Below are 27135 nucleotides of genomic sequence, written 5' to 3' on the forward strand. Positions count from 1 at the left end.
AGTGTTCCCCTTACTCCACATTCTCTCCAGCATATGCTAACACTGGTGTTTTTGATCTTAGCCATTCTGACTGGTGCAAGATGGTATCTCAGAGTCATTTTGATTTGCATCTCCCTGGTGGCTAAGGATGTTGAACATTTCCTTAAGTGTCTTTCAGTCATTTGCGATTTTTCTATTGGGAATTCTCTGATTAGTTCTGCACCCCATCTTTTAATTGGATTATTCAACCTGAGATTACAAGGAGGAAAGGAAATCCTATATTTAAAGACTTTTAAGATTTTTAGATGTAAGGTGGGGGAGTTAAAATACCACACCCACAACACACAGTTCTCATCAGTGTTCTGTCTTCCCTCCATAGACAGTCCACAAGAAGATAAGACCATTATCTCTGGAGTCAGAATGCCCACATCTGAACCCATGTCTCACATTCACCCACTATATAACCCCCTCTGTACCTCAGTTTCTTCCATTAGACAGTAGAGATAGGGGTATGAGTTTTCAGAGTTCAGTTAGTGCATTAGTCAATGTGTTTAAAACAAACTAAGAACAGATGGATTCAGTAAACACTTGTTATGTTAGGCACTTGGTTTCATCTGTGTTCCTGAATGTTTGGACATATGTGAGAAAATGTAACATCATTTCTCATCTGGTTTTAATTTAGATAGTATTGTGATAACACATCTGATTTCTTACTTTTTGACTGGTCCTTCCATGTCCACTTAATTTATCTCCTGTGTCTACTACCTAGGATGTATTACTACATCTTTATTTTATTTGGAATAGATTTTTTCATACAATATATTCTTTCTTTAAAATTGTTTTTATTGAGCTATATATTTTCTCCACTTCCTCTCCCCTCACCCCTTTCTACCCTTTCCCATGATCCCCATGCTCCCAATTTACTCAGATTTTGTCTTTTTCTATTTCCCAAGTAGTTTAGATCCATGTCATGTAATATATTCTGACTACAGTTTCTACTCTCCCAACTCCTCCCAGTTCCTTCCCATTCCTCTCCCCTCTTAATTCATACTCTTTCTATCTTTATTTAGAAAATGTGTGTCTAAGAAATAATAAGATAAAATAAAAACAAATCAGAATAGGACTAAACAAACAGGAAAAAAAGAGTTAAAGAAAAAACATGAGAAGCACATATAGATATGGACACACACATGTTCACAGACACAGGAATCCCATAAAAACACAAAATCAGAAGCCATAATGTATTTTCAAAGGATCTATAGGTTAAAAATGCCCTGACACAACATTATGAGACAAAGAACTTCTTAGATGCCACTGAGTTCATTTTGTGTTGATCGTCTACTGCTGGGCATTAGGCTTATTTTCATGAGTGATTTATTTCCCTAGTTATCTCTGTTGGAAGAACTAATTTGCCCTTGGCAAGTAGTTAATTGGAGTTACTTCTGTGTTAGGGATGGGAGCATGTGTCTATTTCTTATCTGGTCAGATCCACGCCGGCCTTGTGCATAGTGCCTCAGTCTCTGTGAGTTCATATGTGCATTGGTCCTGCTGTGTTTAGAAGGCCTTGTTTCCTTGGTGTCCTCCATCTTCTTTGGCTGTCATACTCTTTGTACTTCCTCTGAGCCCTGAGTGGAGGGATTTGATGGAAATACCTGCTTTAGAGCTGTTTCAAGGCCTCTCATTCTCTGCACATTGTCTGGTTGTGGGTCTCCGTATTTGCTTCCAACTGCTGCAAAAGGAAGCTTCTCTGATAATGACAAGGCAAGGCCCTGATCTGCGAGTATAGCAGAATGTTGTTCGGAGTCATCGCTACTTTCCTTTTGTAGAATAGTAGTATTTATTTTTAACTAGGTGCCTGGCCTCATGTTCTTGACCGCCCCAACAGTGTTGAATATGGGCTCCATCTCAGGAAGTGGGCCGTAAGTCAAATCAGATCTTGTTTGGTTTCTCCCACAAGCTTTGTACCACTGTTTCACTAGGGTATTTTGCAGGTAAGTCATTATTGAAGATTGAAGGTTTCCCTAATTTCTCTTTCAGTCAGTTTGTCATATGTATGTAGGAAGGATACTGATTTTTGTGTGTTTCCTAGTGGATTTTTAAGGGTCATTTGTGTGTACTACCATATTATCTGTAATTAAAGATAACTTTGACATCTTCCTTTTCTGTTTGTATCCCCTTGATCTCCTTTAGTTGTCTTATTTCTCTGGCTAAGACTTTAAGAACTGTAGTAGGTAGGTATGCAGAGAGTGGAAAACCTTGTCTTGTTCCTGATTTAAGTGAAAATGCTTTGATTTTTTTCCAGTTAGATTCATTTTGCCTATGGGCTTGTTGTAAACTGCCTTTATTTTGTTTTTGAATGTTCCTTGTATCTCTAATCTCTCTAGGACTTTTATCATGAGAGAGTATTAGATTTTGTTAAAGGTCTTTTCTGTGTCTAGAGATGATCATGTAGGTTTTGTCTTTCAGTCACTTTATATAGTGGATTATATGTATTGATTTGTATATGTTAAACAATTCTTGTATCTCTGGGATTAAGCCTCCTTGATTACAGTGGATGATCTTTTTTGTGAATTCTTAGAGTTTGCAAGTATTTTATTGAGAATTTTTGTGTCTGTGTTCATAAAGGAAATTGATCTGCAATTCTCTTTCTTTGTTGGGTCTTTATGTGATGATGTTGGTATCAGGGTATCAGGGTAACTGTGTCCTTGTAAAAAAGAATTGGTCAATGTTCCTTTTGTTTCTGTTTTGTGGAACGAATTGAGGAGTACTAGTGTTAATTCTTCTTTGACGGTCTGGTAGAATTCTATACTGAAACCTTCTGGCCTTGGGCTTTTTTTTAAGTTGGGAGACTTTAAAGTGCTGCTTCTACTTCATTAGGAATTATAGGTCTGTTTAAATTGCTATCTGATCTTGATTTAACTTTGGTGTAGGTAGTCTATATCGAGAAAATTACCCATTTCTTTTAGGCTTTCCAGTTTAGTAGAGCACAGGTTTTTAAAGTATGTCCTTGTGACTCTTTGGATTTCCTCAGTGTGCTGACTAGATTTATGTCAACTTGACACAAGCTAATGATCTGAGAGGAGAAAATATCAGTTAAGAAAATGTCTCATTAAGATCAGGCTGCAGGCAAGCCTGTAGGATATTTTCTTAGTGACTGAAGAGGAGGGCCCAGCCCATTGTGGGTGATACCATCTGGGCTGGTGGTCCAGGGTTCTATAAGAAAAAAGGTTGAGCAAGCCATCTGATGAGCATGCCAGTAAGCAGTATGCCTCCATGGCCTCTGTATTAGCTCTTAGCTCTGGGTTCCTGTTTTACACGAGTTTCTGCCCTCACTACTTTTTTATTTATTTATTTTTTTTTTGTTTTTGTTTTTCGAGACAGGGTTTCCCTGTAGTTTCTAGAGCCTGTCCTGGAACTAGCTCTTGTAGACCAGGCTGGCCTCGAACTCAGAGATCCACATGCCTCTGCCTCCCGAGTGCTGGGATTAAAGGCGTGCGCCACCACCGCCCGGCCTGCCCTCACTACTTTTAATGACAAACTGTTACATGGAACTCTGAGCAAAATAAACTCTTTGCTCCCCAAGTTGCTTTTGCTGATGGTGCATCAAAGCTATAGTAATCCTAACTAAGACACTAGTGTTATCTTTCATCTCTAATTCTGTTAATTTGGATCTTCTTACTCTGCCTTTTAGATAATTTAGATACAGATCTCTCAATATTATTGATTTTTCTCAAAGGACTTACTCTTTGGTTCATTGATTATTTGTCTTTTAATTGTTTATATTTTATTGATTTCATCCACAAGTTTGATTATTTCTTGTTGTCTACTCCTTTTAGGTGTCATTTCTTCATTTTGTTCTAGAGCTTTTAGGCATGCTGTTAAGTTACTAATATAAGACCTCTCCAATTTTTTTGTGTGTAGGCACTTAGTACTATGAACTTGCCTCGTAGAACAGCCTCTATAGTGTTCCATAAATAAAGTATTGTCTTAGTTAGGGTTACTATTGCTTTGTCGAAACACCATGACCAAAACATCTTGGGGGAGGAAAAGGTTTATTTGGCTTACCCTTCCATCTCTCTCTCTGTTCATTATTGGAGAAAGTCAATACAGGCACTCAAATAGGGCAGGAACCTGGAGGCAGGACCTGATGTAGAGCCAATGGAAGGGTGCTGCTTACTGGCTTACTCTCCATGGCTTGCTCAGCCTGCTTCCTTATAGAACCCAGGACCACTAGTCTAGGGCGGCACCACCCACAATAGTCTGGGCCCTCTGCCATCAATCACTAATTAAGAAAGTATAGACAGGCTTGAGTGCAGCCTGATCTTCTGGAGTTATTTTTCAATTGAGGCTCCTCCTTTCTGATGACTATACCTGTGTCAAGTTGACATAAAACTAGCCAGCATAGGTATGTTGTAGTTTCATTTTTATTCAATTCTAAAAAGTCTTTAATTTCTTAATTACTGCCTTGATCCATTTTTCATTCAGCAGTGATGTGTTCAGTTTCTCTTGTTTCTGCTGGTGATATCCAGGTTTAATTCATGGTAGTCACAATTCTGTTGACACTTGCTTTGTGTGTGACATTTTGGAGGAAGTTCTGTGAGGTGCTGAGAAAAAGGTGTATTCTTTTGTATGTGACTGAAATGTGTAAATATCTGTTAGGTCTCTTTGGTTTATGATGTCATCTAGTCCAGAATTTCTCTGTTTAGATTTTGTCTGGACAACTTGTCTGCTGGTGAGAGTGGAGTATCAAATCCACCCACTACCACTATGTGAGGGTCAGTATGTGATTTAAACAGTAGTACCATTTCTTTTATGAACTCGGGTGTCCTTGTGTTTCATGCATAGATGTTAAGAATTTCAATCTTCTCTTGGTGTACTTAGCCTTTGAATATGTAGTGCCCTTTCCTATTTTTCCTGATCTGTTTTGAAGTCTATTGTTGTTGTATTTTCTTTTTCTCTAGCCCCATGTTGGAATGCCAAAATGTTGTTGTTGGTTTTTACTCTTTTATTCTTTTGGCTTTTGGGGGGCCTGCCCACCAGCTTCCAAATAAATCACACATGCACATGGAGTCTTATTCTTCCTTATAAATGCCTGACTTTAGCTTTGTTGTAGGAAGTTGCTTGTTTGTTTCCTGGCTGCCAAGCGCTCATACCTGAAATAATCACACAGAAACTGTGTTATTTAAATCACTGTTTGGTCCATTAGCTGTAGCTTCTTATTTGCTTTTAATTTAACCCATCTCTGTTAATCTGTGCATCACCACAAGGTTGTGGCCTACCAGCAGAGTTTCTGCACATCTGTCTCTGGTGGCGACTCCATGCCTTCTCCCTGACTCTGCCTCCTTTTTCCCAGCATTCAGTTTAGTTTTCCCCACCTATCTAAGTTCTGTTCTACCCTATCAACAGGCCAAGGCAGTTTCTTCATTCACCAATGGTATTTACAGCACACTGAGGCGGAATCCCACATCATAGCTTGACTTGTTTCTAGCCAGCTTTCTTAAATTATCCAGTCTATCTTTTGCCTCTGGGATTTTTCCTTTTCTTACTTCTGTATATCTCACTTTCACTCATCCTCCGTGGCTGGCTGTGTGGGTAGCTGGCCCCTAGCATTCTCCTCTCCTTGTTCTATCTTGCTCCTTCTCTCCCAGATTTTTCCTCCTATTTATTCTCTCTACCTGCCAGCCCTGCCTATCCTTTCTCCTGCCTTGCTTATTGGCTGTTAAGCTCTTTATTAGACCATCAGGTGTTTTATAAAGGAAAATAGAGTAAAACAAATGCAATGTAAAAGAATGCAACACATCTTTACATAAGTAAACAAATTTTCCAGAGCATAATCAAATGTAACATACTTTAATTTTCTACAACAGTCTATTTTGTCAGATATTAAGATGGTGACACCAGCTTACTTCTTAGGTCCATTTGCTTGGAATATATTTTTCCATCATTTTACCTTGAGGTCATGTCCATCCTTGATGCTAAGGTGTATTTCTTGGCTGCAGCAGAGGGATGGATCCTGTTTGTATCCATTCTGTTAGTCTGTGTGCTTTGCTGGGGAATTGAAGCTATTGGTGTTGATAGTTATCAGTGAGCAGAATTTGTTGATTCCTGCTATTTTGTTGTTATGGTTGGTTTCCCCCTCCTTTTTTATTTGTTGTTCTCATATTATTTATTCCTTGTATTTTCTTGGGTGTGGTCAATCTCTTCAGGTTGAAGTTTCTTTCTCTAGGGCTGGATTTGTAGATAGATACTGCTTGAACAAATGTTCTACAAACTCTAAGAGACTATAGATACCAGACCAGAATACTATACCCAACAAAACTTTCAGTAACAATATATGGAGAAAGAAAGAAATTCCACGATAAATCCAAATTCAAGCACAGTCAAAATTGTGTTCATACTTCCCTGGTGGGTGGCACTTTATCTTTCTTATACAGAAGTGTAGTGATGACTATTTGCATTTTCCCCAGCCACAAAAATATGTGCCTCTCATGTATCTAGAGAGTTTCATGTCAGTCTCTGAGCCACAGTATGTTTCTGTACATTCTACTAAGGTGTCTGGTTTTTAGTTGATGAAGTTTTGCCATGTCATCTCCCAGCAGTTAGGTACTCTACCAACTGATACTTCCAGAAGCAGCACCGAAAGGTTCCTGTTCTTTATGTATTGTGAAGTTATGCTGCTTGTCACCATCCATTTTTCAAACATTTGCCATCCATTGGGTACAAGGTCTCATCTCATTGCTTCAATGAGTATCTCCTATTCTTCATGAAGTTTGAAATATTTTTATAGAAAGATCAGATGTGTTCATACTATTTTGCATGAATGTCTGTTCACAGTCATTGTCTGTTTTTGATGAGATTTCTGTCTTGCTCTTGTTTTTCTATAAGAATTGCATATTTATTGCAGATATAAATTCTTGAACTTAAGACTTGCAAATGATTTTTTCTCCACTATGTTATTTGCTCATTTGCTTGTCTTCTCCATATTGGTCTTAATTGAACTAGAATCCTTAGTTTTTGGTACTAAATGCACCAAAAGCCCAATGGATTTCAAATCTGACATTTTAAAGAATACTTCACTGTTTCTTCATCATGTTAACCTCTCTTGGTCTAGCCCCATCTCTTATGCTTAGGTGTGAACACTTCTGTAGTTGCATTTGTACGAGGCTATGGTGTAGGAGTTTCTTCTGTTTGTGTTGCTTTCATTGGTTAATAAATTAAAACAAGCGGGCCCTCTCCCTACAACAATGTTAAAGGAAGACTGCTTTTATATTTTCCTGTATTGAAGAATTTTCTCAACACAACCTAACCAGTCTATGGCCTCCATATTTATTCTTAACCCAGTACCACTTTGCTCAGATATCAAACTTTCATTGATAACTCAATATTCTCAGAGTTAGTATTGAACTGTTTTTGATGTTCATGGCTCTATAGTGTCACCAACCTGGTAAAGTAAACAACCCTTTTTATTCCTCACTTTTTTTTTTTTTTGTTTTTCAAGACAGGGTTTCTCTGTAGCTTTGGAGCCTGTCCTGGAACTTGCTTTGTAGACCAGGCTGGCCTCAAACTCGTAGAGATCTGCTTATCTCTGCCTCCTGAGTGCTGGGATTAAAAGTATGTGTTACCACCACCGGGCTGCATCATTTACTTTTAAAAGCCCAATTAATTTGAGTTTTTAATGATCTTTATTTTTCTACAAAAATTTTATAGTTTCTTGATTCTGGTTATTTTAAAAATGAAAATTAATTGTAATTTTATTTGTCTTAATGTGGTCTTCTGTAACAAATTAACACTGGCATGGTAGCTTAAGCAATGTATTTCATCTCAGCTAGAGCCCTGAGCTAAAGGTGCATAGTCTCATAGTCTGTTTTTTAGCAGAATCTCCTTCCTGGTTATAGAGGGATATTTCTTCCCTCACAGGCTGAAAAAAAAAAGAGCCAGGTAGTATATAGGTGTCCTCTTAAGACACACATTTTATTCTTGAGGACCTTAGCTTTATGATCTAGTTATGTTTCAATGAACCCCAACTCTACGTAATTATCACACTGGGGCTAGGATTTAAGTGTGTAAAATTGGGGAGGGCACTAGCATTCATCCTATTGCATTCTGCTCTTTAGTTCCAAATTTTACATTATCACATGCAAAATAAATCCCACTCTTCCCACAGCTTCTGTTCTTAACCTGTTCCAGTATCAGCTTTAAAGGCCCAAACAAAAACGTTCTCTCAACAGCACCGGGTATGGGCGTGACTGAATGGAGCTCAAGTTTCCAAGCATTTATCAAAGGCTAAGTGTTCTGTTTGGCTCAGATATTGCTTAAAACTAGAGGAATTTTATAGGTAAATCACAGTTTTCTGGGTTCATTAGAACCTGGACTCCAAAGGCATTAGGTTTGTCTCCGTGGTTTATTATTATTATTATTTTTAAATATTTTATTTATTTATTATGTATACAATATTCTGTCTGTGTGTATGCCTGCAGGCCAGAAGAGGGCACCAGACCCCACTACAGATGGTTGTGAGCCACCATGTGGTTGCTGGGAATTGAACTCAGGACCTTTGGAAGAGCAGGCAATGCTCTTAACCTCTGAGCCATCTCTCCAGCCCCCGTGGTTTATTATTTTGACACCTTCGTTTTCTCTATCTTCCAGTCATCTCTTACGTTCATTTCCTTTTCTAATTGGCTGGTCTGTGACATTAGGTCATCTCTAGATGGATCGACCCAATTTTCTACATGGAATGAAGCACTATAAACTCAAAACTTGAGATTTATTCCTTTGTTCTTTACAAACAACCTAAGAAAGCAATGGGTATTTCAAACCCTTGAACCTATTCTCACTTTCTGCTTTCTAATCAGTAATTATCTTAACTCTTTAAAAAGATATCAGATTTAGTGTAAGTTGTGTGCTCACACAGTTTTCTATTTGCACTGCATAGGTTCTGGAAAATGAACTCAGATCGTCAGGCTTGGTGGCCAGCATCTTTATCTGTAGAGCCATTTTACTGATCTTCACCCCTTAATTTTATTTTTATTTATTTTATTCTTTTGTTTTCTTTTAGTTATTTTATTTTTTAAACATCCCTTTCCATGCCTACTTATAATCTTCTGGTTCTTAGAATAAGTAATATTTTCAAGCATACCAACATCCCTTTGGGTAATACTTACTTAAATAGAAAGATAGTCTAATATGAATCCCTCTGAGATCTATAGAAAGATAGTATAATGTGATTGCCTCCGAGATCAGGATTCCTGGATTCAAGCTGGTGCTTTGGGGCTTCTAAGTTACTCGAACTATAAGGAATTCTTTTCTTTCATCTTAAATTTATGGTTTTTATTTTTAAAATGCTGTTTTACTTTTATTAGTTCTTTGATACTTGTGTGATGTGTAGTGATCGTATTTACCCCTCACTGAACTCCTCCCATGCCCACTCTGCTTTCCCCAACCACCCAACTCTGTCTCTGCTTTCTTAACCCATCAAGTCCAATTTGCGCATCCAGTGTTTCTGCAGGATTTTCTTAGGACACTTTTATTTGTCGCAATTGTTGTTGTTGTTGTTGTTGTAGTTATTGCTCTGTATTGTCATTGATTGTATCTTTTCCTATCTCTCTTATTCTAGAGATAAAAATAACAGAGCTCCTTAAATGCTAGAGGCAGAAACCAACTTCTCCATGACTGTCACTAACACAAAGCCCAGGCCTGGCTTGTTGACACTTACTTCAGCAATGTTTATTGAGCACACTTATCTTCAGGAACTAAGATCTAGGTTTCCAACAGTACACAGGGGAGACAAGATTGTTGACTTTATTTGGATTACTTTGTAAAAGAGTAGCTAAGCAATAAACAGAAATAAGCTGATCAATCAAGATCGTGCTGTATTAGACAGGAAGCTATTGAGTCAAGAAGACCTCTTTGGGGGCAGAGGGAAGATAATTTGAGAGGCTTCCTGAAAGAGCATTAACAGAATGAATAAATCCAAGTGGGGAGGCTAAGAAGAGCAGTAGCTTCTCTGTCACCGACAGGAATAGAATTTTAGTTTGGCATTCTTCACTGAAACATGGTGCTTTAACATTAACAAATAGTGTTCAGAAAATAAATTATATTGCTAGAGATAAAATTACTAAATATAAATTTGTTGTAATACACATATTTAAAGAGAAAATTGATCCACAAAAGATCACTGAGAAAAGTAAGTCGGAGAATGTAAGATGCTAGTCTTGCCTCCTGACTTTGGCTCACGTGTATGAATTTGGAATAAAGTGTGAAAATTTATTCAGTATTTATTCCTCACCTAGTATGTGGCAGACACTGGGTAAGTGGCTCATTCCCTGCTCTCAGATTTACATTGTTTTCATGGAAGGGATTATTCAAATGGTTTGAGAATTATTTTAAATTAATAGCTAATCTAAATCTAATGAAAATTTATTTTAAATCTGTATGTGAATATCTTATTCAAAATCATCTGAGTCTAATCATTGAGTAGTAAGCAATTATCAATCTTCAGTATAGGAGGTGATTAAAAAAACAATGTTGAAGTTTTTGGTCTGCATGAAAAGTTTTTCTTGATCTTTATAGAAAATTAAACTTTTATTTCTCAAGTGTTTACAGTTCACTGTCTAATTCTTTTACTTATCAGATAATTGACATAGGAGAGAGTATAAGTATTCCAGATGAATTCACAGAGCAAGAAAAGAAGTCTGGGGTATGGTGGAAGCGGTTAGTGGCAGCCGGAATAGCGAGCGCGATCACACGGACATGCACGGCGCCTCTGGACCGCTTGAAGGTCATGATGCAGGTACTTCGTGTGCCTTGAAGGGACTTGGAGCCCTGGATAACTAAGCTGCTAATTTTAAATGTCTGCCTGTTTTCATAGTATCTCTCATTGAATTTTATGCTTTTTTGACAATTTAAACTATTTTCTCTTTACTGTTAAAATATCTCTTCATTTTCTTCAAGAGGCTCCTATGGTGTTTGGAAAGATTAATCTTGAATGTCAGTTTTATTGGACTAAGCCGAGCCTAGCAGATTAGCAGAGCATTGGCCCAGGTGGTCTCTCAGGGCATTTGCACAGGATTAACTGAGGAAGATGAGTCACCCTGATGGTGGGCAGCACCAGGGCATAGGCTGGGCCTCTGAGGAAGAGAAGGCAAAGGGGAGTAGCTGGCCAAGCAGACATTCCCTCTGTCTGCTCCCTGCCACAGAATGGGAATTCCACTGCTCTGCTGCCATGAATGAAACCTCTGAAGATGTCTTTCTCTGCCTGTGGCTGCTGGCTCATAGTGGGAAAACGCTACCTAATACAACACTTGAATTGATTTTAACTTAAAATAACAATAGATCCACCCTATTAGACTGTTTTTCAGAAGTAGAACTAATCTACTCTATAGTAATTAAAATTCATAATTATAATTTAATACTTGCTGAATTCTTTGCTATAAGAATATAAAAATCAAGAAACAATATAGTGAATTTAAATTTGTGATTAAAATGATATATCTTGGTATTTTATTGCCCCTTGTTGTTTTGGTGATATTGGTAACCTTTGGTGATGAGTTGTAGATAGTTATTATAGTACACTATGATAATTGCATAAAATTGTAATGTTACCTAATTAATAACTTTGCAGTTTATTCTTTAATTTCTTAAAATCCACGACTGTGCTTAAATGTTAAATTTATATGCCATTTTTAGAAAATACAGTGTGTTAGAAGGATATTATTTTGGATTATGGGAGCTTTATTTATTCATCCCATACCTATTTAGCAGAATATGTTATGCATTAGGTCTTTAATGGGCATTAAGTACTGTACACAGACACACTTTTTAACATTAGAGGAATTACAGTACATCAGGGAAATACTTAATTAGATAATAAATATCGAAATGCCATTATATAACATCACAGAAAACACACTAGTACTATGGGAATACTGAGGAGGAATAGATACTATTTTATTTTTCCTTATTATTTATCTGTAGTGAGATTTTATTTGTATTTTAATAAATAAAGCTTGCCTAAAGACCAGAACACAAAACAGCCACACTAGTTCAGCCATACAGATCAGGCAGTGGTGACACATATCTTTAATCCCAGCAGCCACACTAGTTAGCCATAGAGGTCAGGTGGTGGTGGTGCACGCCTTTAATCCCAGCACTAGAGAGGAATATAAAGCAGGATGAGACAGGAACTCGCTCTCTTTCAGTCTGAAGATTTCATAGAGGTAAGAGCTCTCTACTGGCTTGCCTGCTTTGCTTCTCTGATCTTTAGGTTGAACCCCAATATCTGTCTCTGGGTTTTTATTGTTTGTGCTACATTTCTCATATAGATCTAAAACAATATCTTGGTTAATTTATCCAGTAGAAATAAAGGCTTTAGTTTTATCATCTAAGTATGGGGAGTATAGTTTAATAATAACAAGTGGTAATAGGACAAGTAACCCATTATCCTTCTATGTCCTTGATTCCATGGCCAGGAAGCTAAGTTTGGACAATTGTTAGGAAAGACAGAATTGAAAATGTTCTGTTATACATTAAAGTAGAAAACCCAGTTTCTCCAGTACCTGGGTCTGAAAGAAAAATTTAAAAATTACATGTAAAGGAAAAAATATGGACGTGCCAGTGCAATACAGAGGAGACACGGTTGATCTGTGACAGAGATGGGAATAGGGCCAAGAGGGAAAATTAAGAAGAAAATGATCTTGTGTGCTTATTACATGTTAGGTGCTAGAAAGGCAAAGATGCAAGAGCATAGTTCTTATTTTCTGAACATTACAGACCTATAACTCTGTGATGATATGATACTGAACATAGCAGTTGTCACTTGAGAGGTTTTGCTTCATACACCCTGGGAAAGAATATTGCAGGTACAGCAGGTGAGGTGATTAGATCTCTAAGGCTCATTGGCTTAGGGAGGGTGGAAAGGCGTGCAGCCTCATTTGCAGTGAAAGTGTTTGCTGGACATGTGGGCTGCTGCACCAGTGCACTCACAGCAGCTGCAACCGCATGCACAAGACCTGTCCAAGATCAAGGCAGCCAGAACCATAGCATGGGCAGGGCAGGCTCTGAGGAGCAGTTGGCAGTTGATGGCTGCTGTGAGAGGAACAGTCAGCTTTCTCCAAGGAAGGGGCCCCTGAGAAGCTAACCGTGCTCCAGGAGAGGGTCCTAGACCCATGCGCACACATGCAGCATCAAGTGCACGTGGTGGATTAGAGAGCACATGAAGCTGAGAGGGGAAGTGATACAGGGGTGGGGAGGAGGTGAGGGGGCTGAAATGATCAGAACACATTATGCATGCATTATTATTAAACAAGGAAATCTCAAATTAAAAATATAGATCAAATGGGAGACAATGGAAAGAATAAAAAAAGGAAAGAAATAAAGCAGAGAGAGTATGAAAAGGATGTGAAAAAGGAAAGGAAAATATAGGAAGAATAGAGAATATGGAGGGAGAGTAGGTAAGAAGTGAATTAAAGCCAGGTGTGATGACACGTGCCCGTAGTCTCAGCATGTAGGAAGTGGAGGCAGGAGGGGCAGGAGTCTAAGGGCATCCTCAGTTACATAGCAAATTTCAGGCCAGACCCTGTTTTTCTGTCTGTCTGTCTGTCTCTCTGACACACACATTTTTTTTAAACCATAAAATGACAGGAAAACATTGAAGGCAGACATACAATTTCTGACCTGTAATTTCCACAGCTCCCTTTGTTAGGAATTCAGTAACAATGTACCATGACCTGGCATGAAATCAGAAACGTATTGTCGTAGTTCTGGAGGACCAGTCAAGTGGTCCACAGGGCTGGCTGCTCCCAGGGTGCTCAGGGAGTCTGCTCCTGGTGCCTCTCCTTGACTTGGATAAGGCCATCTTCCCCGTCACTTCCTATTGCCTTTCTTCTTGTTGTGCTATGTCTCTATGTCCAAATTTTCCTTTTATAAGGATAAATGTCTCATTAGATCAGCTTGATTCATCTGCAAAGACCCCCTCCAAGTAGGACCAGAACCTGAAGGAATAGGAGTTAGGGCGTCAACATATTTGAGAGCTACAATCCAATCCACAATGCCCTGAAGCCTCCATGTATTCATCATTGGAAGTTTGATGTGATTTTCATCCAATTCTGTTTTCAATGCAAATTTCAATGTGCTCTTTAATAATCTCAGGGTATTTTTGGTAACAGGCGCATACTTTGCTCATGCTAAGGGTCTCTGATAATTGAATTAGAATTCTGTCTTCCATAAATTGTCTTTATTTTTCTTTGATGTTTTAGATTAGAGTAGTTCGCATCTCTAGGGGAAGTTTTTCTATCAGTTACCTTACACTGTAGATAACACTAAACCCTAGAATACTGTATTTTATCCTATACACACATATACATAATAAAGTTTAATTTATAAATTAAGCATAAGAAGAGATTACCAGCATCAATACTAAAGTGTAACAATCATAATACTATACCCTAATGCAAGTTATAGGACTTTCATCCTCGCGCTGAAGAAAGCACTTTATGCTGCCTCTTGCATATGCACATTGCAAACATCACTACTGCTGAGAGTTGGAGCCTCAGTGGAGTGAAATAAGGGATACTCGAACATATGCACTATCTTTGATAACGGAGATAGCTCCTAACTGATTATTGGGTAGTTCGAATACACCCCATGGATACACTGTGTAGAGGTGTATCTGCAAGGCAAGGTGGAGTTAAATTGTGGGTGATTTCATCATCTATGCTGAGCAGCCTGCAATTTAAAACACATGAAATGTTTGTTTCTGTGATTTTACTTGATGCAAAACATAGGATGCAAAAGAGTGGATGTGTGATTGGGGGCAAGAAAAACAGTAACATTGCTTTTATGTGACTGCAGAAAAGTTAAACTGCTGTTGAAAGTTACGAGTCCTATAGACTTAGTTCTTTCACCAGCAGTGAAGTCATTTATATCACCAGCAAAATAAATGTAAATAACCTTGCCACTTATTTCTAGGTTCGTCGTTCAAAAGCAGGTAAAATGGGATTGGTGAATGAGTTCAAGCAGATGATAAAGGAAGGCGGCCTTTTCTCTCTGTGGCGAGGAAACGGTGTGAACGTCTTTAAAATCGCACCGGAGACAGCAATCAAGATCGGGGCCTATGAACAGGTGAGGCGTTATTGACTATGGGGTTTTTAAATGATCATGTTTGAAATTTGGTTTTTGAAAAGTTTAGACTTTTGTGAAAGAGGACACAAGTGTATGTAAGCAATAGTTGTCGGTGCAAATATTACTGATTTTTATTTCCATTTGGTCACCTTTGTGCTTTCTGATCACTATCAGAGTGCTCTGTTGGCTGCACTGTGTTATTTTAGCAGCCCGTGACTACTTCTCTGTGCTTTCTGATTACTATCAGAGTGCCCTGTCGGCTGCACTGTGTTATTGCAGCAGCCCGTGACTTCTTTGAAGTTAATTGTCACAGCATAAGAGGCTCATATTTTTTTTCTTAGAAAAATTTGAATATTTCAGTCCATTTGTTAATGAATCAAGAATTAATCTTCCTATTTAATGAAGACAAAGTTGAGAAACATGCACTGAATTTTAAAATTTTTCAATCTGATTTAGACTTTTGCTTTTTCTTAAATAATTTACTTTGAGACAGGACAAATATCAGGTTTCAGATACTGCAGTTTACTTAGGTTTTATAAGAGTCTAGGTATGCTCTATATGCTTCTCAAGTTTTTCCTCTTATTGTAAATTTTAGAATAATTCTCTCCTCTTTTAAGTAAATGTTTCGCTATGGGATTAAAGTGCTTCTTTTATAGGGCCTTTTCCCCATGGTTCGAGAGCCTTAATGTTGTATGAAAACATAAAGGATCGGTGCTGTCTTTTCTTAGGGCAGAGGGTTGAAGAGCAAGTGATAGAGGGGAAGGACACTGGACTCGGTTTGAAATGCTTGTCGTTAGAATACACAGCTTTTCCTAAAATGGGGATTTGCTGATTTATCCAACGATATTGTTTTTAATCAGCTAGTGTATACCTCATTTGTTAAAGACCTTTTTCTAGGTGTTAGAAATGTAGCAAACAAAAACAAACAAAAAGGATCCCATCTATCTTTGTGGATTTAAAAACAACAACAATGAATGCATGAATGAATGAATGATACGTCAGGTGTTATCAGTGGTTACTAGAAAGTAGAGGAGCAAGGCTGGGAACTCTTTCAAGGAGTTTGGCCATGAAAAGTAGAAGGGGAATGAAGTGGGAACCAGAGGGATAATGAGCCCAAAGAGGGGGTGTTCCTACCACTGGAAAAAGCAGGTGCTTCTAAAGTGACCCAGTGAGGAGGACACTAGAGAGACCAAGGCGGGTATGCGAAGTGATTGTCCTGAGAAGGAGCAGAGCTGCAGTAAGAGACTGGAGCTGGTGCTCAGGAAGACTTGGCGTTGCCAGGCCCTTCGACCGCAGTCCCGGGAGAAGCACAGCTGAGCGGGTCCAACTGTACACAGGTTTCTCGTAACTTTCTTCTCAGTGCTTCAGTTTCTTTGGTTAAAAGGGGAAGGAAAGGCACGTTGGAGGCCTGAAGGAAGAGGGGGAAATATCAAATAGTAAGAGAGTCACAGTATAGCTGGAACAAGGAAATGAAACAAGGTTGCTGGTAGCAAAGGTCAGTTGAACAGTCATGAGTATAAATTTAAATTTGTACCAAGCAGCAGAGAGACCCAGGAAGTCTGAGTTATAATGTCTTTTGAATTTTGGCAATTTCTTGTATTTCAGTATTTGTCATGTGCCTACACCTGAGCTAGGTCTTACACTGGAGTCTGGGGGTAGATGAGAAAATAAGATATATATTAACTCTCTGCCCTTCCAGATCCACATTCTATTAAAAGTCCATGTTGAAATTCAGCGATGCTTCATCTAAATAAAAATACCAATTTAAGAGACAAAAATACTGTGTTGCAAACATAAAAAAGTCATGTCCAGTGTGTGTTCATGACTGTTACTGGGAATATCTATGCTGTCATCTATGAATAAAAAGAATGTTCTGGACTCTGTGTCATCAGCATGCCACCATCACTTCTTAAGGGGGCATGCAGTGACACAGAGGACACTCCAGGTAATGGTGTTACTAACCAGGCCTTTGACTTCAGATGTCTAGTCTGTAGCCCTGGTGAGCTGGAATGAATCACAGAGAAGCAGAAAAGGGCATCCTTTTCCTCTTTGGTGCCAACTTCTGCTGAGTGACAGACAACAGCCTACTTGGTACTTCTTCTCTTTAGGCCCCATCCTGCCTCCTGCTGGCCTGTCCAGGACTCATTGCCTTGTAGAGATGACAAGAATGAAGGGGATGCCACTGAAGGTGTGGAACACGTTAGCTAGTCCTGTTCTCTTGTACTGAAAACCTTGTTTTCTTGCTGTTGAGAAGCCCTGTCTGTCCCCCAGCTAACCCGCATCCTTCTCCAGGTTTGCTAGGAGGCCCCCTTTTCTCTTGACTTGTAAAAGAGAGCTTCATTGGAGGATTAGTGTTGAGTGAGGCTGGGCCAAGTGAGGTGATTTTCCAAGTGATTTTCCAGAGACTATATTTTACATTTTGCACTCTGTGTGAAGTCCTTATGCCAACATTAAGCCTTCTATAATTTCTCCCTATTTAACATTTCCTGGGCACTTACTGTTGGCCACTTGATAATATACTGCTTTGACAAAAAGTCTTTTAATTATACCTTAACAAACCATGCTTTTCCTGTATCAATGTTGTTTGTTGGCGGGAGGTTGCTTGTTGGTTCCTGGCCACCCAGCTAGCTTAGACCCAAAATAATCACACAGAAACTGTATTAATTAAATCACTACTTGGCCCATTAGCTCTAGCTCCTTATTGGCTAACTTTTATATTAATTTAACCCATTTCTATTAATCTGTATATTGCCACGTGGCTGTGGCTTACCCAGTAAAGTCCCCAGCATCTGTCTCTGGCGGCTCCATGGCTTCGCTCTAACTCTGCCTTCCTCCTCCCATGCTATAGGCCAAGCCAATTTCTTTATTCATTAACTAATAAAAGCAACACATAGACAGAAGGACCTCCCACGCCAATTGTTCACATTTTCTTTCACATTTTTTCTCCTTATGTTAATTCTTTCTAGAATCCATATCGTGCATTTACTTTTCCAAGAAGAAATTTACTTCAGCATCTTCTCTTTTTGCTCTAGTCTGCTGGTTGCCTTTACCACTTAACGTAAGTCGGAGTTAGGTTCAGTGGTGTGTGACTGAAATCCTCCACGATGTAAGGTGGAGATTCATCACTTTACTCACACATAGAAACCCAAGGAAAGGCCGTTCACAGAGAGGCAAAGATGCTCTATAAGCAAAAAGAACACGGTTCCCTATGTTGTAGTTGCGTCTTCTGTATTGTAGTCCCCTTTGTCATGAGTCTGAGATGGAGCTCCAGTGGTCACATCTAACATCCAGACAGTAACTAGGGAAGGAATCAAAGATGGATACATCCTTCCCATCTAGGACACTTTCCTACAGTAATGCAGAGTGCTTCTGCTTTCATGCCATTCGCTTAAACTGAGACAAACGAATTGGTGTAGCTGGGAAGGGATTTGGGAGTATAGTCTTTAGTTGTGAAATGGCTAGCTGCAAATGAGCTTATTTGTTAGGACAAAGGGGAGAGTGGATATTAGGATACAACAACAATCACTGTCAGTCAGGTTCTGTCTTTTCCTTTAAGAGTTCTTTTAAAATATTTGCTCAGGAAAAACTGCTTCTGTAGAAGAGGGTGCACAAGCTCATTTCCAGAACAGTGCCTGTTCGTTCCTGAATGCCAGTGGGTGAGCTGCACAGTGTCCTTCTGTAGAAGCGCAAACACAGACCAGTGAAGAGTCACTTCTTACTGAAGAAATATTTAGTTGGTAAAAGAGTCAGAATTAGAACCCACGTCTTCATGTTTCAGTTTCTTTATCACAATTACTGTGTATTAAAGAGGTGAATTGAGGTTCAATGTAAATTAAATTAGATACCATCATTAAAATGAGATTATGTAGAACAAAGGTAAGGCATTAAGGTCATGAACTTTTAGAATTTCAGTTAAAGAAGTTAACTAATTAATTGATTAATTGATTAATTAATTAATTTGTGTGTGTGTGTGTGTGTGTGTGTGTGTGTGTGTGTATGTGCAGGTTCACAAGGCCAGGGCATGTGTGTGGAGGTCAGAGAACAGCTGTCAGGAATCAGTTCTCTCTTGCTCCCTTGTAGGATCTGGAGCACTAACTTGGGTTGTCAGGCCAATAAGCAAGTGCTCTACCCACTAAACCATCATACCCAGTTTGAAGTCACACTTTCTACATTCAGTTTCTAGCTCTACCTCTTTCTAGTTATGCAAAGTAAGACAAACTACCTAACCTGTCTGTGCTTTTGTTTTTATAACTGTTCCTTCACTTAAAATATAAAGAATAGGATGTGATGTCGTGAAACCTGATGGATTATTGGGTGCATAACCTGCTCATACCAGTGTCTGACACAAACGTTAATGAACATTTGCTATTTTAATCCATCCCGAGTTGTTTCTATAACAACTACACTTTAACTTATTTTTTACTGAGAAAGACAGAAAGACCATATGACAATCATAGAAAGAAATGTGTATGACATAGACACATAAAACATTGAACAAATATGCAGCTATGTCTTAATCATGCCAGGAAATGGTTGAGAAATGTCTACGTAAAATATCATTATTAAGTTCTCTCTCCCCAGGTTTATTAAACTTGACTAGGGAGGTCATAGAAGTCAGCATGTTACTACAGTCCTCATGCCTATGATCTGTTACAACAAAAACACCCAAAGGAAATTTGGCGAAAGTAATAGACAGGGTAACTTATAAAAAAAAAAGAGATTGGCCTTGAAGTCCAAGATCAAGGGGAAAGCTTCTGGAAACCTTCAGGTTGTACACATTTGTGTAGTTTCTCTGATTAGAACCTGTAATACTACACTGAGCAGAAATGCCAAGAATGGGTGTTTTTGTCTCGTCCTGGATCTTGGAGGGGATGTTTTTACTTCCTGCATTGATCAAGAGGTTGTCTCAGTCTGTCACAGCCATTGTAGGCTGCTATAACAAGCGTAGACACTGGGTTACTTATAAAGAAAAGAGATTTGTTTCTAACACTTCTTGAGGCTGTGCAGTCCAAGGCTACTAACCCTTTGAAAACCTACACAGTCCTGCGTTGGAAGACGGGAGGTCAGAAGATGCATGCAAAAGAGAAAGGTAAGAGAGGCTGCCTAGCTCCATTCCAGATCACTTTAGCCATCTTTGATCCACTCTGGTTAAAACTGGGTTCTCTTATCAAGCCATTGATAAGAGCGGGGTACCTGTTGCCCTGTCACTTCTTAGAGGGCCTGCCTTTCTGTTAATAATGCTGCTGTGGTGTGATGGTTAGTTCTAATGGGCAACTTGTCACAGTTTAGAATCATCTGAGACGAAGGTCTCAATGAGAGATTGTCCAGATTGGGCTGTCTATGGTAGCCTATGTGTCTTGATCTCCTTTGTCTATGTGGGAAGACTCAGCCTGAGATGGCTGGCAACATTCCTAGGTTTGGGGCCCTACTGTTTAAGAGTAGGGAAAGCTAACTGAGCACCAAGCATACATGCATTTCCCTCTCTCTTTCTGATCTTTACTGTGGATGGTACTGGCCGCTTCAAGCTCCTGCTATTTTGATTTCCCTGTCATGATGGATGTATCCTGAAACCGTGAGCAGAAATGAACTTGCTCCATTTGGCTGCTCCTTATCACACCAACAGAAACCAAACTAGAATAAATGGCAATTAAATTTCACCATGAGCTGAGGAGAGACCACTCAAGCCAGAGTTAGCTGATGGCCTTTTCTGTTCGACCTTTATTGAATGGAGAAAAGTTCCTCCTATACCTATGTGAAAAAAATGTTACCCCAGAGTTTCAATCATGAATGAATGCAGCTGTGTTCAGTGCTTTTTCTGTCTATTTAGATGATTATGTAATTTTTCTTTTAAATGTTGTACCACATTGATACATGTGCGTATGCTAAACCTTTGTCTTTGATAAATACCACTCTCTCTTAGTATCTGATCTTTTAAGTGTGCTCTTAAGTTTTGTTTGCTAGTGTTTTATTGAGGATTTTCTCATCTCTATTCACTTGGGATACTGGCCTCTTGTTTTATTATGTGTTTGACTTGTATCAGTGTGATGCTGGCCTCCAAAAGTGAACTTAGGAGTGATATGTATATGTATATGTATATGTATATGTATATGTATATGTATATGTATATGTATATATATATGTATATATGTATATATATAGATAGAGAGAGAGAGGGGAGAAAGAGTGACATCAGTTCTTTAAATTCTTTAAAGCCTTCTGACCATTGGTTTTCTTTTGCTCAGAGATTGTTGAGTGGTGATCCTGTTTCCTGTTTTATTATTGGTCTGCTAGGGTTCCCATTTCTTCTTATTTCAGGCATGACTTTATTTTGGGGATAAGGTTTTGTAGTTTATTGGTATTAGTTCTTCCTACTAGTGTCTTATAATCATTTTTACTTCTGTGATGCCAAATGTAATGTTCCCTTTTAAGTTTGATTTTAGTTTTTTTTTAAAGGCTTTTACCATCCTCCTCATTGTTTAAAAACTCGAGATGCAGTCTTGCTGTGTTTTGAAGCTGCCCCGGCATCCCTGTAGCCGGGGTTCCAGGTGCACATCGCTGCATTCAGCTGCATGGCTCCTTTTCAATGGCACTGATCTCTTAACACCTTTCCCATGTGCCCCCTTTTCTCAAGTCTGTAGATTTTCTTAATCTTCCCACTCTTCTCACCACCCTCACCCCTCCCACCCCAGTTCTTATGGCATATTTGGCTAAAAGTGGCTAATGCACACTGCAGCCTAAATGCTACTGCTTTGGAAATTTCTCTGCCAAATAAAGCACTCTGTCTCTTTTAAAGTCTGACTGGCAAAAATCCCAAGACATCCTAATATTTTTTACATGTGTGTGCCTGCATGCATGTATGTATGTGCATTGTGTGTATGTCTACTGCCTGCAATGGTCAGAAGAGAGTGCTAGATTGCTTGGAAGTGGAGTTAAGCATGGTCTTAAGCACCCAAGTGGTTGATGGGAACTGAGCCCAGGCCCTCTGCAAGAACAGCAAGTGCTCTTAACCACTGAACCATCTCTCCACTTCCACCCTAATTCTTATATAGGTTAACAAGGGGTGTCTGTAGGCTAACTCCCAAGAGTCCTTATAAGTTTTCCTGTCCTAGTCTTCCTTACTACACTCCTTGTAACAAAAAACTCCTATCATGTTGTTCTAATTATCTAGTCAGCAAACACGCTGTCTTCTGTGTATAAAGCAGAGTGCTAAGAAGAAATAGAAACACAACTTCTGTTTATGTTATTTGCATGCTCCTTATGATACAACACATTCAGGAATAGACTTAGGTAATTTAATGTAGCTATTGAATTATTCCATAGGAAAAAAAGAGCTGAATAGAGAACTTTAATTTATCTATTAAACAGGAACTAAATTTTAGTATTGTACTAGGTTGTGTTAATATTCAGCACCTGATGTATATTTTAATGTAATTTTATACTTTTAAGTACTGTTATAAAACTTGAAAGGCATATATTTCAGTAATACTATATATTTCAATATTTTTATTTACACAGTATAAGAAACTTCTTAGTTTTGATGATACTAATTTAGGAGTTCTTCAAAGATTTATAGCTGGCTGCATGGCTGGTGCAACTTCCCAAACCTGTATTTATCCCATGGAGGTATGTATTATTATGACATTTTAATAAAAATCATGCTTTTAATGCAACTAACAATCAGAAATGACTTCCAGGTCATTATAATAACTTTGTAAGATTTGAATTTTGTATAAAGTATCAGTTTCAATATACTTTGATTTGTTTAAGACAAATGGTATTATAGATAGACCAAGAAAATACATTTGTCTATTTAGTCATTTGGTAGGCAAATGTGGATTGTATGCATGCTAAGCTTATGATATCCTGCTACGTGCCATGTAGGATCCAAGGGAGACTCAGATGGGGATTTTGATAATGTATTCCATGATCTATTAAGGGAAAATTAAACATATACATTCATATCAATGATCCAAATTGAAAAAAGTTGTAGAAGATAGCTCGTTATATAGCGTTATGGAAACTCAAAGGGGAGAATTTATTTATTTCTAGTTAAGAATTCCATGAGAGACATGAAGAGAAAGTGTGACCACAGCATCGGCTTTGAACATGAGGGATTAGGAAGAAAGGCACTTTCGGTGGAAGTAACACGTTTACCAAAGGAAAGGAAGTTTTAATAAACAGACACGTAGCCTTAGACTGTTCATTTGTTTGGAGTGTTTTCATTACTGTTGTTTGTGTTTGGTTATTTGATACAGTATCTCACTCTATAGCCCAAGTTGTCCTGGACATCACTATTCAGCCCAGGCTAACATCAAGTTTATGGCAATACCTTTGTCCTTGTCTCCTGAGTGTTGAGATTACAGGCATAAGCCACTGGGGATTCTATGATTTCTGTAAAATTTGTAAGCATGATATAACAGACCTCACAAGATTGCTACACAAGTCCAGCGAATCTAATCAATACGCCTTTATTACATTCTTTCCCACCCAGGTGATAAAGACCAGGCTGATTTTAGGTAAAACTGGCGAGTATTCTGGGATTGTTGATTGTTGCAGGAAGCTTCTGAAGACAGAGGGCATTCAGGCCTTTTGCAAAGGCTATGTTCCCAACCTGATAGGTATCATACCGTATGCAGGCTTAGATCTTGCCATCTTTGAGGTGAGTTCATTTTTGACATATGTCATTATGCATTGTATTTGACAATGTTACACAAGATTTTTATTCTGAAATATAGATATGGTGTTGCATGAAATAGCTTCTGATCAAGAATCAAATTGAGCGTTTTTATTTGCCTTTCTCTTAGACATCTGGTAATCTAGTGATTTTGCTTTTGTTTTTTTTTTTTTTTTTTTTTACTTCCAATAAAATGGTAGTTTTAAGCCTTGGATGTGCATCAGAATCACTTACTTGTAGATCTTTAAAAGAATAGGCCCCCTTGGTCACATACTGAGGTATTCTGATTTAATTATTGCAGGAAGGCCTGGTGTAGTTGGAATTTACTTTGGGTTGCCAACCAGCTCACAAATAAAGATATGGAGACTTGTGTGAATGCTGGGCCTTAACTTAGGCTTGTCTCACTAGATCTTTTAACTTAATTTAACCTGTTAATTTAATTAATTTAACTACATTCATCTATATTTTTCTCAGAGATTTTTTTTAAACCTTTCTTTCATTCTGTATATCCTGTTCTTCTGCTTGCTCCATGTCTGTCTGTCTGGCCCCAGGCATCTCCCTGGCATCTCTTTTTCTTTCTTCCTTCCCAAGCCTAAATTTCTCCTCCTGCTTACTCTCCCTGCCTGTAAGTCCCACCTATAGTTCCTTCCTTGCAATTGGCTATTCAGCTTTTTATTAGACCAATCAGGTGCCTTAGGCAAGCAGGTAGAAGAGCAACACATCTTTCCATAATTAAACGAATGCAACACATCTTCTTGACATCGCTAAACAAATATCCACAGCTTAAATAAATGTAACACATCTTTCCATAGCTAGACAAATGCAACACATCTTTGCATAGTTAAACAGATAATCCACAACAGCCCGGGATTTGGATTTCCTAACTGCCCAGAAGAATCTGATGCACAGGTAAGGTTGAGAAAACAGAACTGTTCTTGCATGGCTGTGAAGATTAGAATCAAGGAAGGGAATAAACATGGGTTAAACATGAGAGCCAGCCTAGAAGTGAAACCCTGACCCTGGTACAGTGTTGCCAGGCAGGGTCACGGGCATTTCATGGCCATGCTCAGGACAGATTTGACACTGGCATAAAAACAGTATTGTGTTAGTTCCTGTGAGAATATTCAGAATTTTTGCTTTGGTCTTTAAAACCAAAACAATCAAAGGAAAACAAAAGCAAAGCCAGGCAAAACCGCATAAGAAACATAGACATCCAAATGCAGAGCATGAAGCTCAGTTGCTAAACTTTATTCTACTTAGAGCTGCAAGATCAAAGGTCCTCTCTTCTTCACCAGCTTCTGAAGAATTACTGGCTGGAACACCACTCAAAAAACTCTGTGAACCCTGGCATAGCCATCGTGCTGGGCTGCAGCACAGTGTCACACACGTGTGGCCAGTTAGCCAGTTTCCCCCTGAATCTTCTTAGAACTCGCATGCAGGCAGGTGAGTTTTCTATTGTTTTAGATTAGTGAAGTCATCACTAAGGTAAGAGATATGTTTGAGGTAAGTTTGAGTTGATGATTTTAAAGGCAGAAAACCCACAGAATTGATGAATAAAGGAAAAGCTAACCGATTTAAAACACTAGATCTGAATTTATTGTTATTTTAAAGATTTATTTTATTTTATGTGTATGAGTGTGTTGCTTACATGTATCGACATAGACTATGTAAGTGCGGTGGCTGACGCAGCCAGAAGAGGGCAGCAGAGCTCTAGGAGCTGGGGTTGCAGCTGTGTGCAGCCACGTGGATCCTGGGCACTGAGCCGGGTCCTCTGGGAGAGCAGGAAGTGCTCTTAACCACTGAGCCATCTCTCTTGGAACCTTTTGTAAGTTTCAGTTATTTTTTTCCCTTCGAAGTTCTGTCTGGGGCCGTCCACATTTGCTCCAGTTCCTGATGTCTTTTTAAGACTTTACTTAGGAGGTGCCCTGTGGAACAATGGAAGGGGTTTCTTTGTCCACGTCAAACCACCGCTGTCCGCAGAGGCGGTCGCTCTCCTTGGTTTGCTGCCACCGCTGTCAGTTGTTTTTGGACTCTGTACTTCAGTCTGCTCAGGGAGTTGATATTAAGCACTGTGTATTTTCTTTTTCTTGGTGAAATGTTAGAGATTTAGGTTTTAACAAATAAAAATCACTTTTCGAAGATGGAAAGGCAGCACAATGCTATTACCTTCTCGAGTGTATTAAGGGGTCTCGCAGTGGGTAATATGCTTTGACTTTTCCCTTCTCCCCGTCTTTCTCAGTGAGGCTTTGGGTACAACTTATATTGCAATCTAGATGAGAATTTCTCTGTCCAGTATCACTCATGCCTTTTTCTATTAAACTGCCCTTCAGTCCCCCTTCCAATTGACTCTGTGAAATGTCTCATAGAAGATTTGCAAGTTGTTCTAGGGACCTTTCTGTAGTGATGAAATCATCTATATCTGTACTGCCCAGTACAGCAGCCACTGATTACTCGTGACTATCAGACATGTGAAATGTACTAATATGACTGAAGAGCAGAAATTTAAGTTTACTTGAATAGCCACATGTGTAGTAGTTACTACCCTATTGAGCAACATAGGATCATTCTATATATGAGTATCCTCTGAAATGATGCAATTTCTATAAATTCTCATTACCTTTGGGCTAGATTACTATGTAAATATTAAATATTGAATTATACTGTGCTTTAAAATTTATAGCTATCATGGAAAAGGAAAAAATACCTATGTTGCAGCTCATTCAAGAAATATACACTAAAGAAGGAAAGAGGGGATTTTTCCGGGGTCTCACCCCTAACATCATCAAGCTGCTTCCTGCAGTGGGCATCGGCTGCGTGTCTCATGAACTGGTGAAGCTGCTTTTTGGATTAACCTAGAAGTGCAATGTCAACCTGCTGCCGTTGCTGTAGCCACTGCGGTATAAGATAATCCTGGGCTATAAGATGACCTTACTTTTTCCTAAAAGGAAAGAAATATTAACTAATTGTAAAATTACTTTGTCTTTATTTATTATAAAATATACAAATTAAATAATAACTTTGATAGAGTTCTTTAATAACTTAAACTCCTTTATTATCCACAGAATTCTTATTTTACACTTCCTGTTACATTCTCCTTAATCCCAAAACCAGGTTTTGATTGGGTGCTAATATATCATATGGTCACATAGGAAACATTTGGTAAGCTATGAGAATTTTCACTAGCATTCTCTTTTTAAGTTAAGCTTGAACATGTTTTACACAGTAAAGCAAAAATCAGTGCATTTAAATTTGACATCACAGTTGATCTCCTCAGCAGAATGGATAATCCTCTTCATAATTCCTTCTAGATTGTTGTCGATTTGTTGCTTCCCTTGTTAGCCCTTTGTCCCTTCAACTTCTGCACA

At 38.6% G+C, this 27135-nt stretch overlaps 1 protein-coding gene across 1 annotated transcript in view; it reads left to right on the forward strand.

Moving 5' to 3' along the window:
* Positions 1 to 26677, forward strand: part of LOC119801018 (calcium-binding mitochondrial carrier protein SCaMC-1-like) — a 46455-nt gene extending 19778 nt beyond the window's left edge. Inside the window, exons 5-11 of the mRNA XM_038311442.1 lie at positions 10610 to 10768; positions 14944 to 15096; positions 22612 to 22719; positions 23588 to 23755; positions 25066 to 25213; positions 25315 to 25334; positions 26465 to 26677. Coding sequence (XP_038167370.1) covers positions 10610 to 10768; positions 14944 to 15096; positions 22612 to 22719; positions 23588 to 23755; positions 25066 to 25213; positions 25315 to 25334; positions 26465 to 26626 — 918 coding nt within the window. The 3' untranslated portion in view covers positions 26627 to 26677. The remainder of the gene's footprint in view (positions 1 to 10609; positions 10769 to 14943; positions 15097 to 22611; positions 22720 to 23587; positions 23756 to 25065; positions 25214 to 25314; positions 25335 to 26464) is intronic.
* The last annotated feature ends 458 nt before the right edge of the window (positions 26678 to 27135 follow it).

Source organism: Arvicola amphibius, chromosome 14, assembly GCF_903992535.2.
Source record: "Arvicola amphibius chromosome 14, mArvAmp1.2, whole genome shotgun sequence".
Taxonomy (NCBI): domain Eukaryota; kingdom Metazoa; phylum Chordata; class Mammalia; order Rodentia; family Cricetidae; genus Arvicola; species Arvicola amphibius.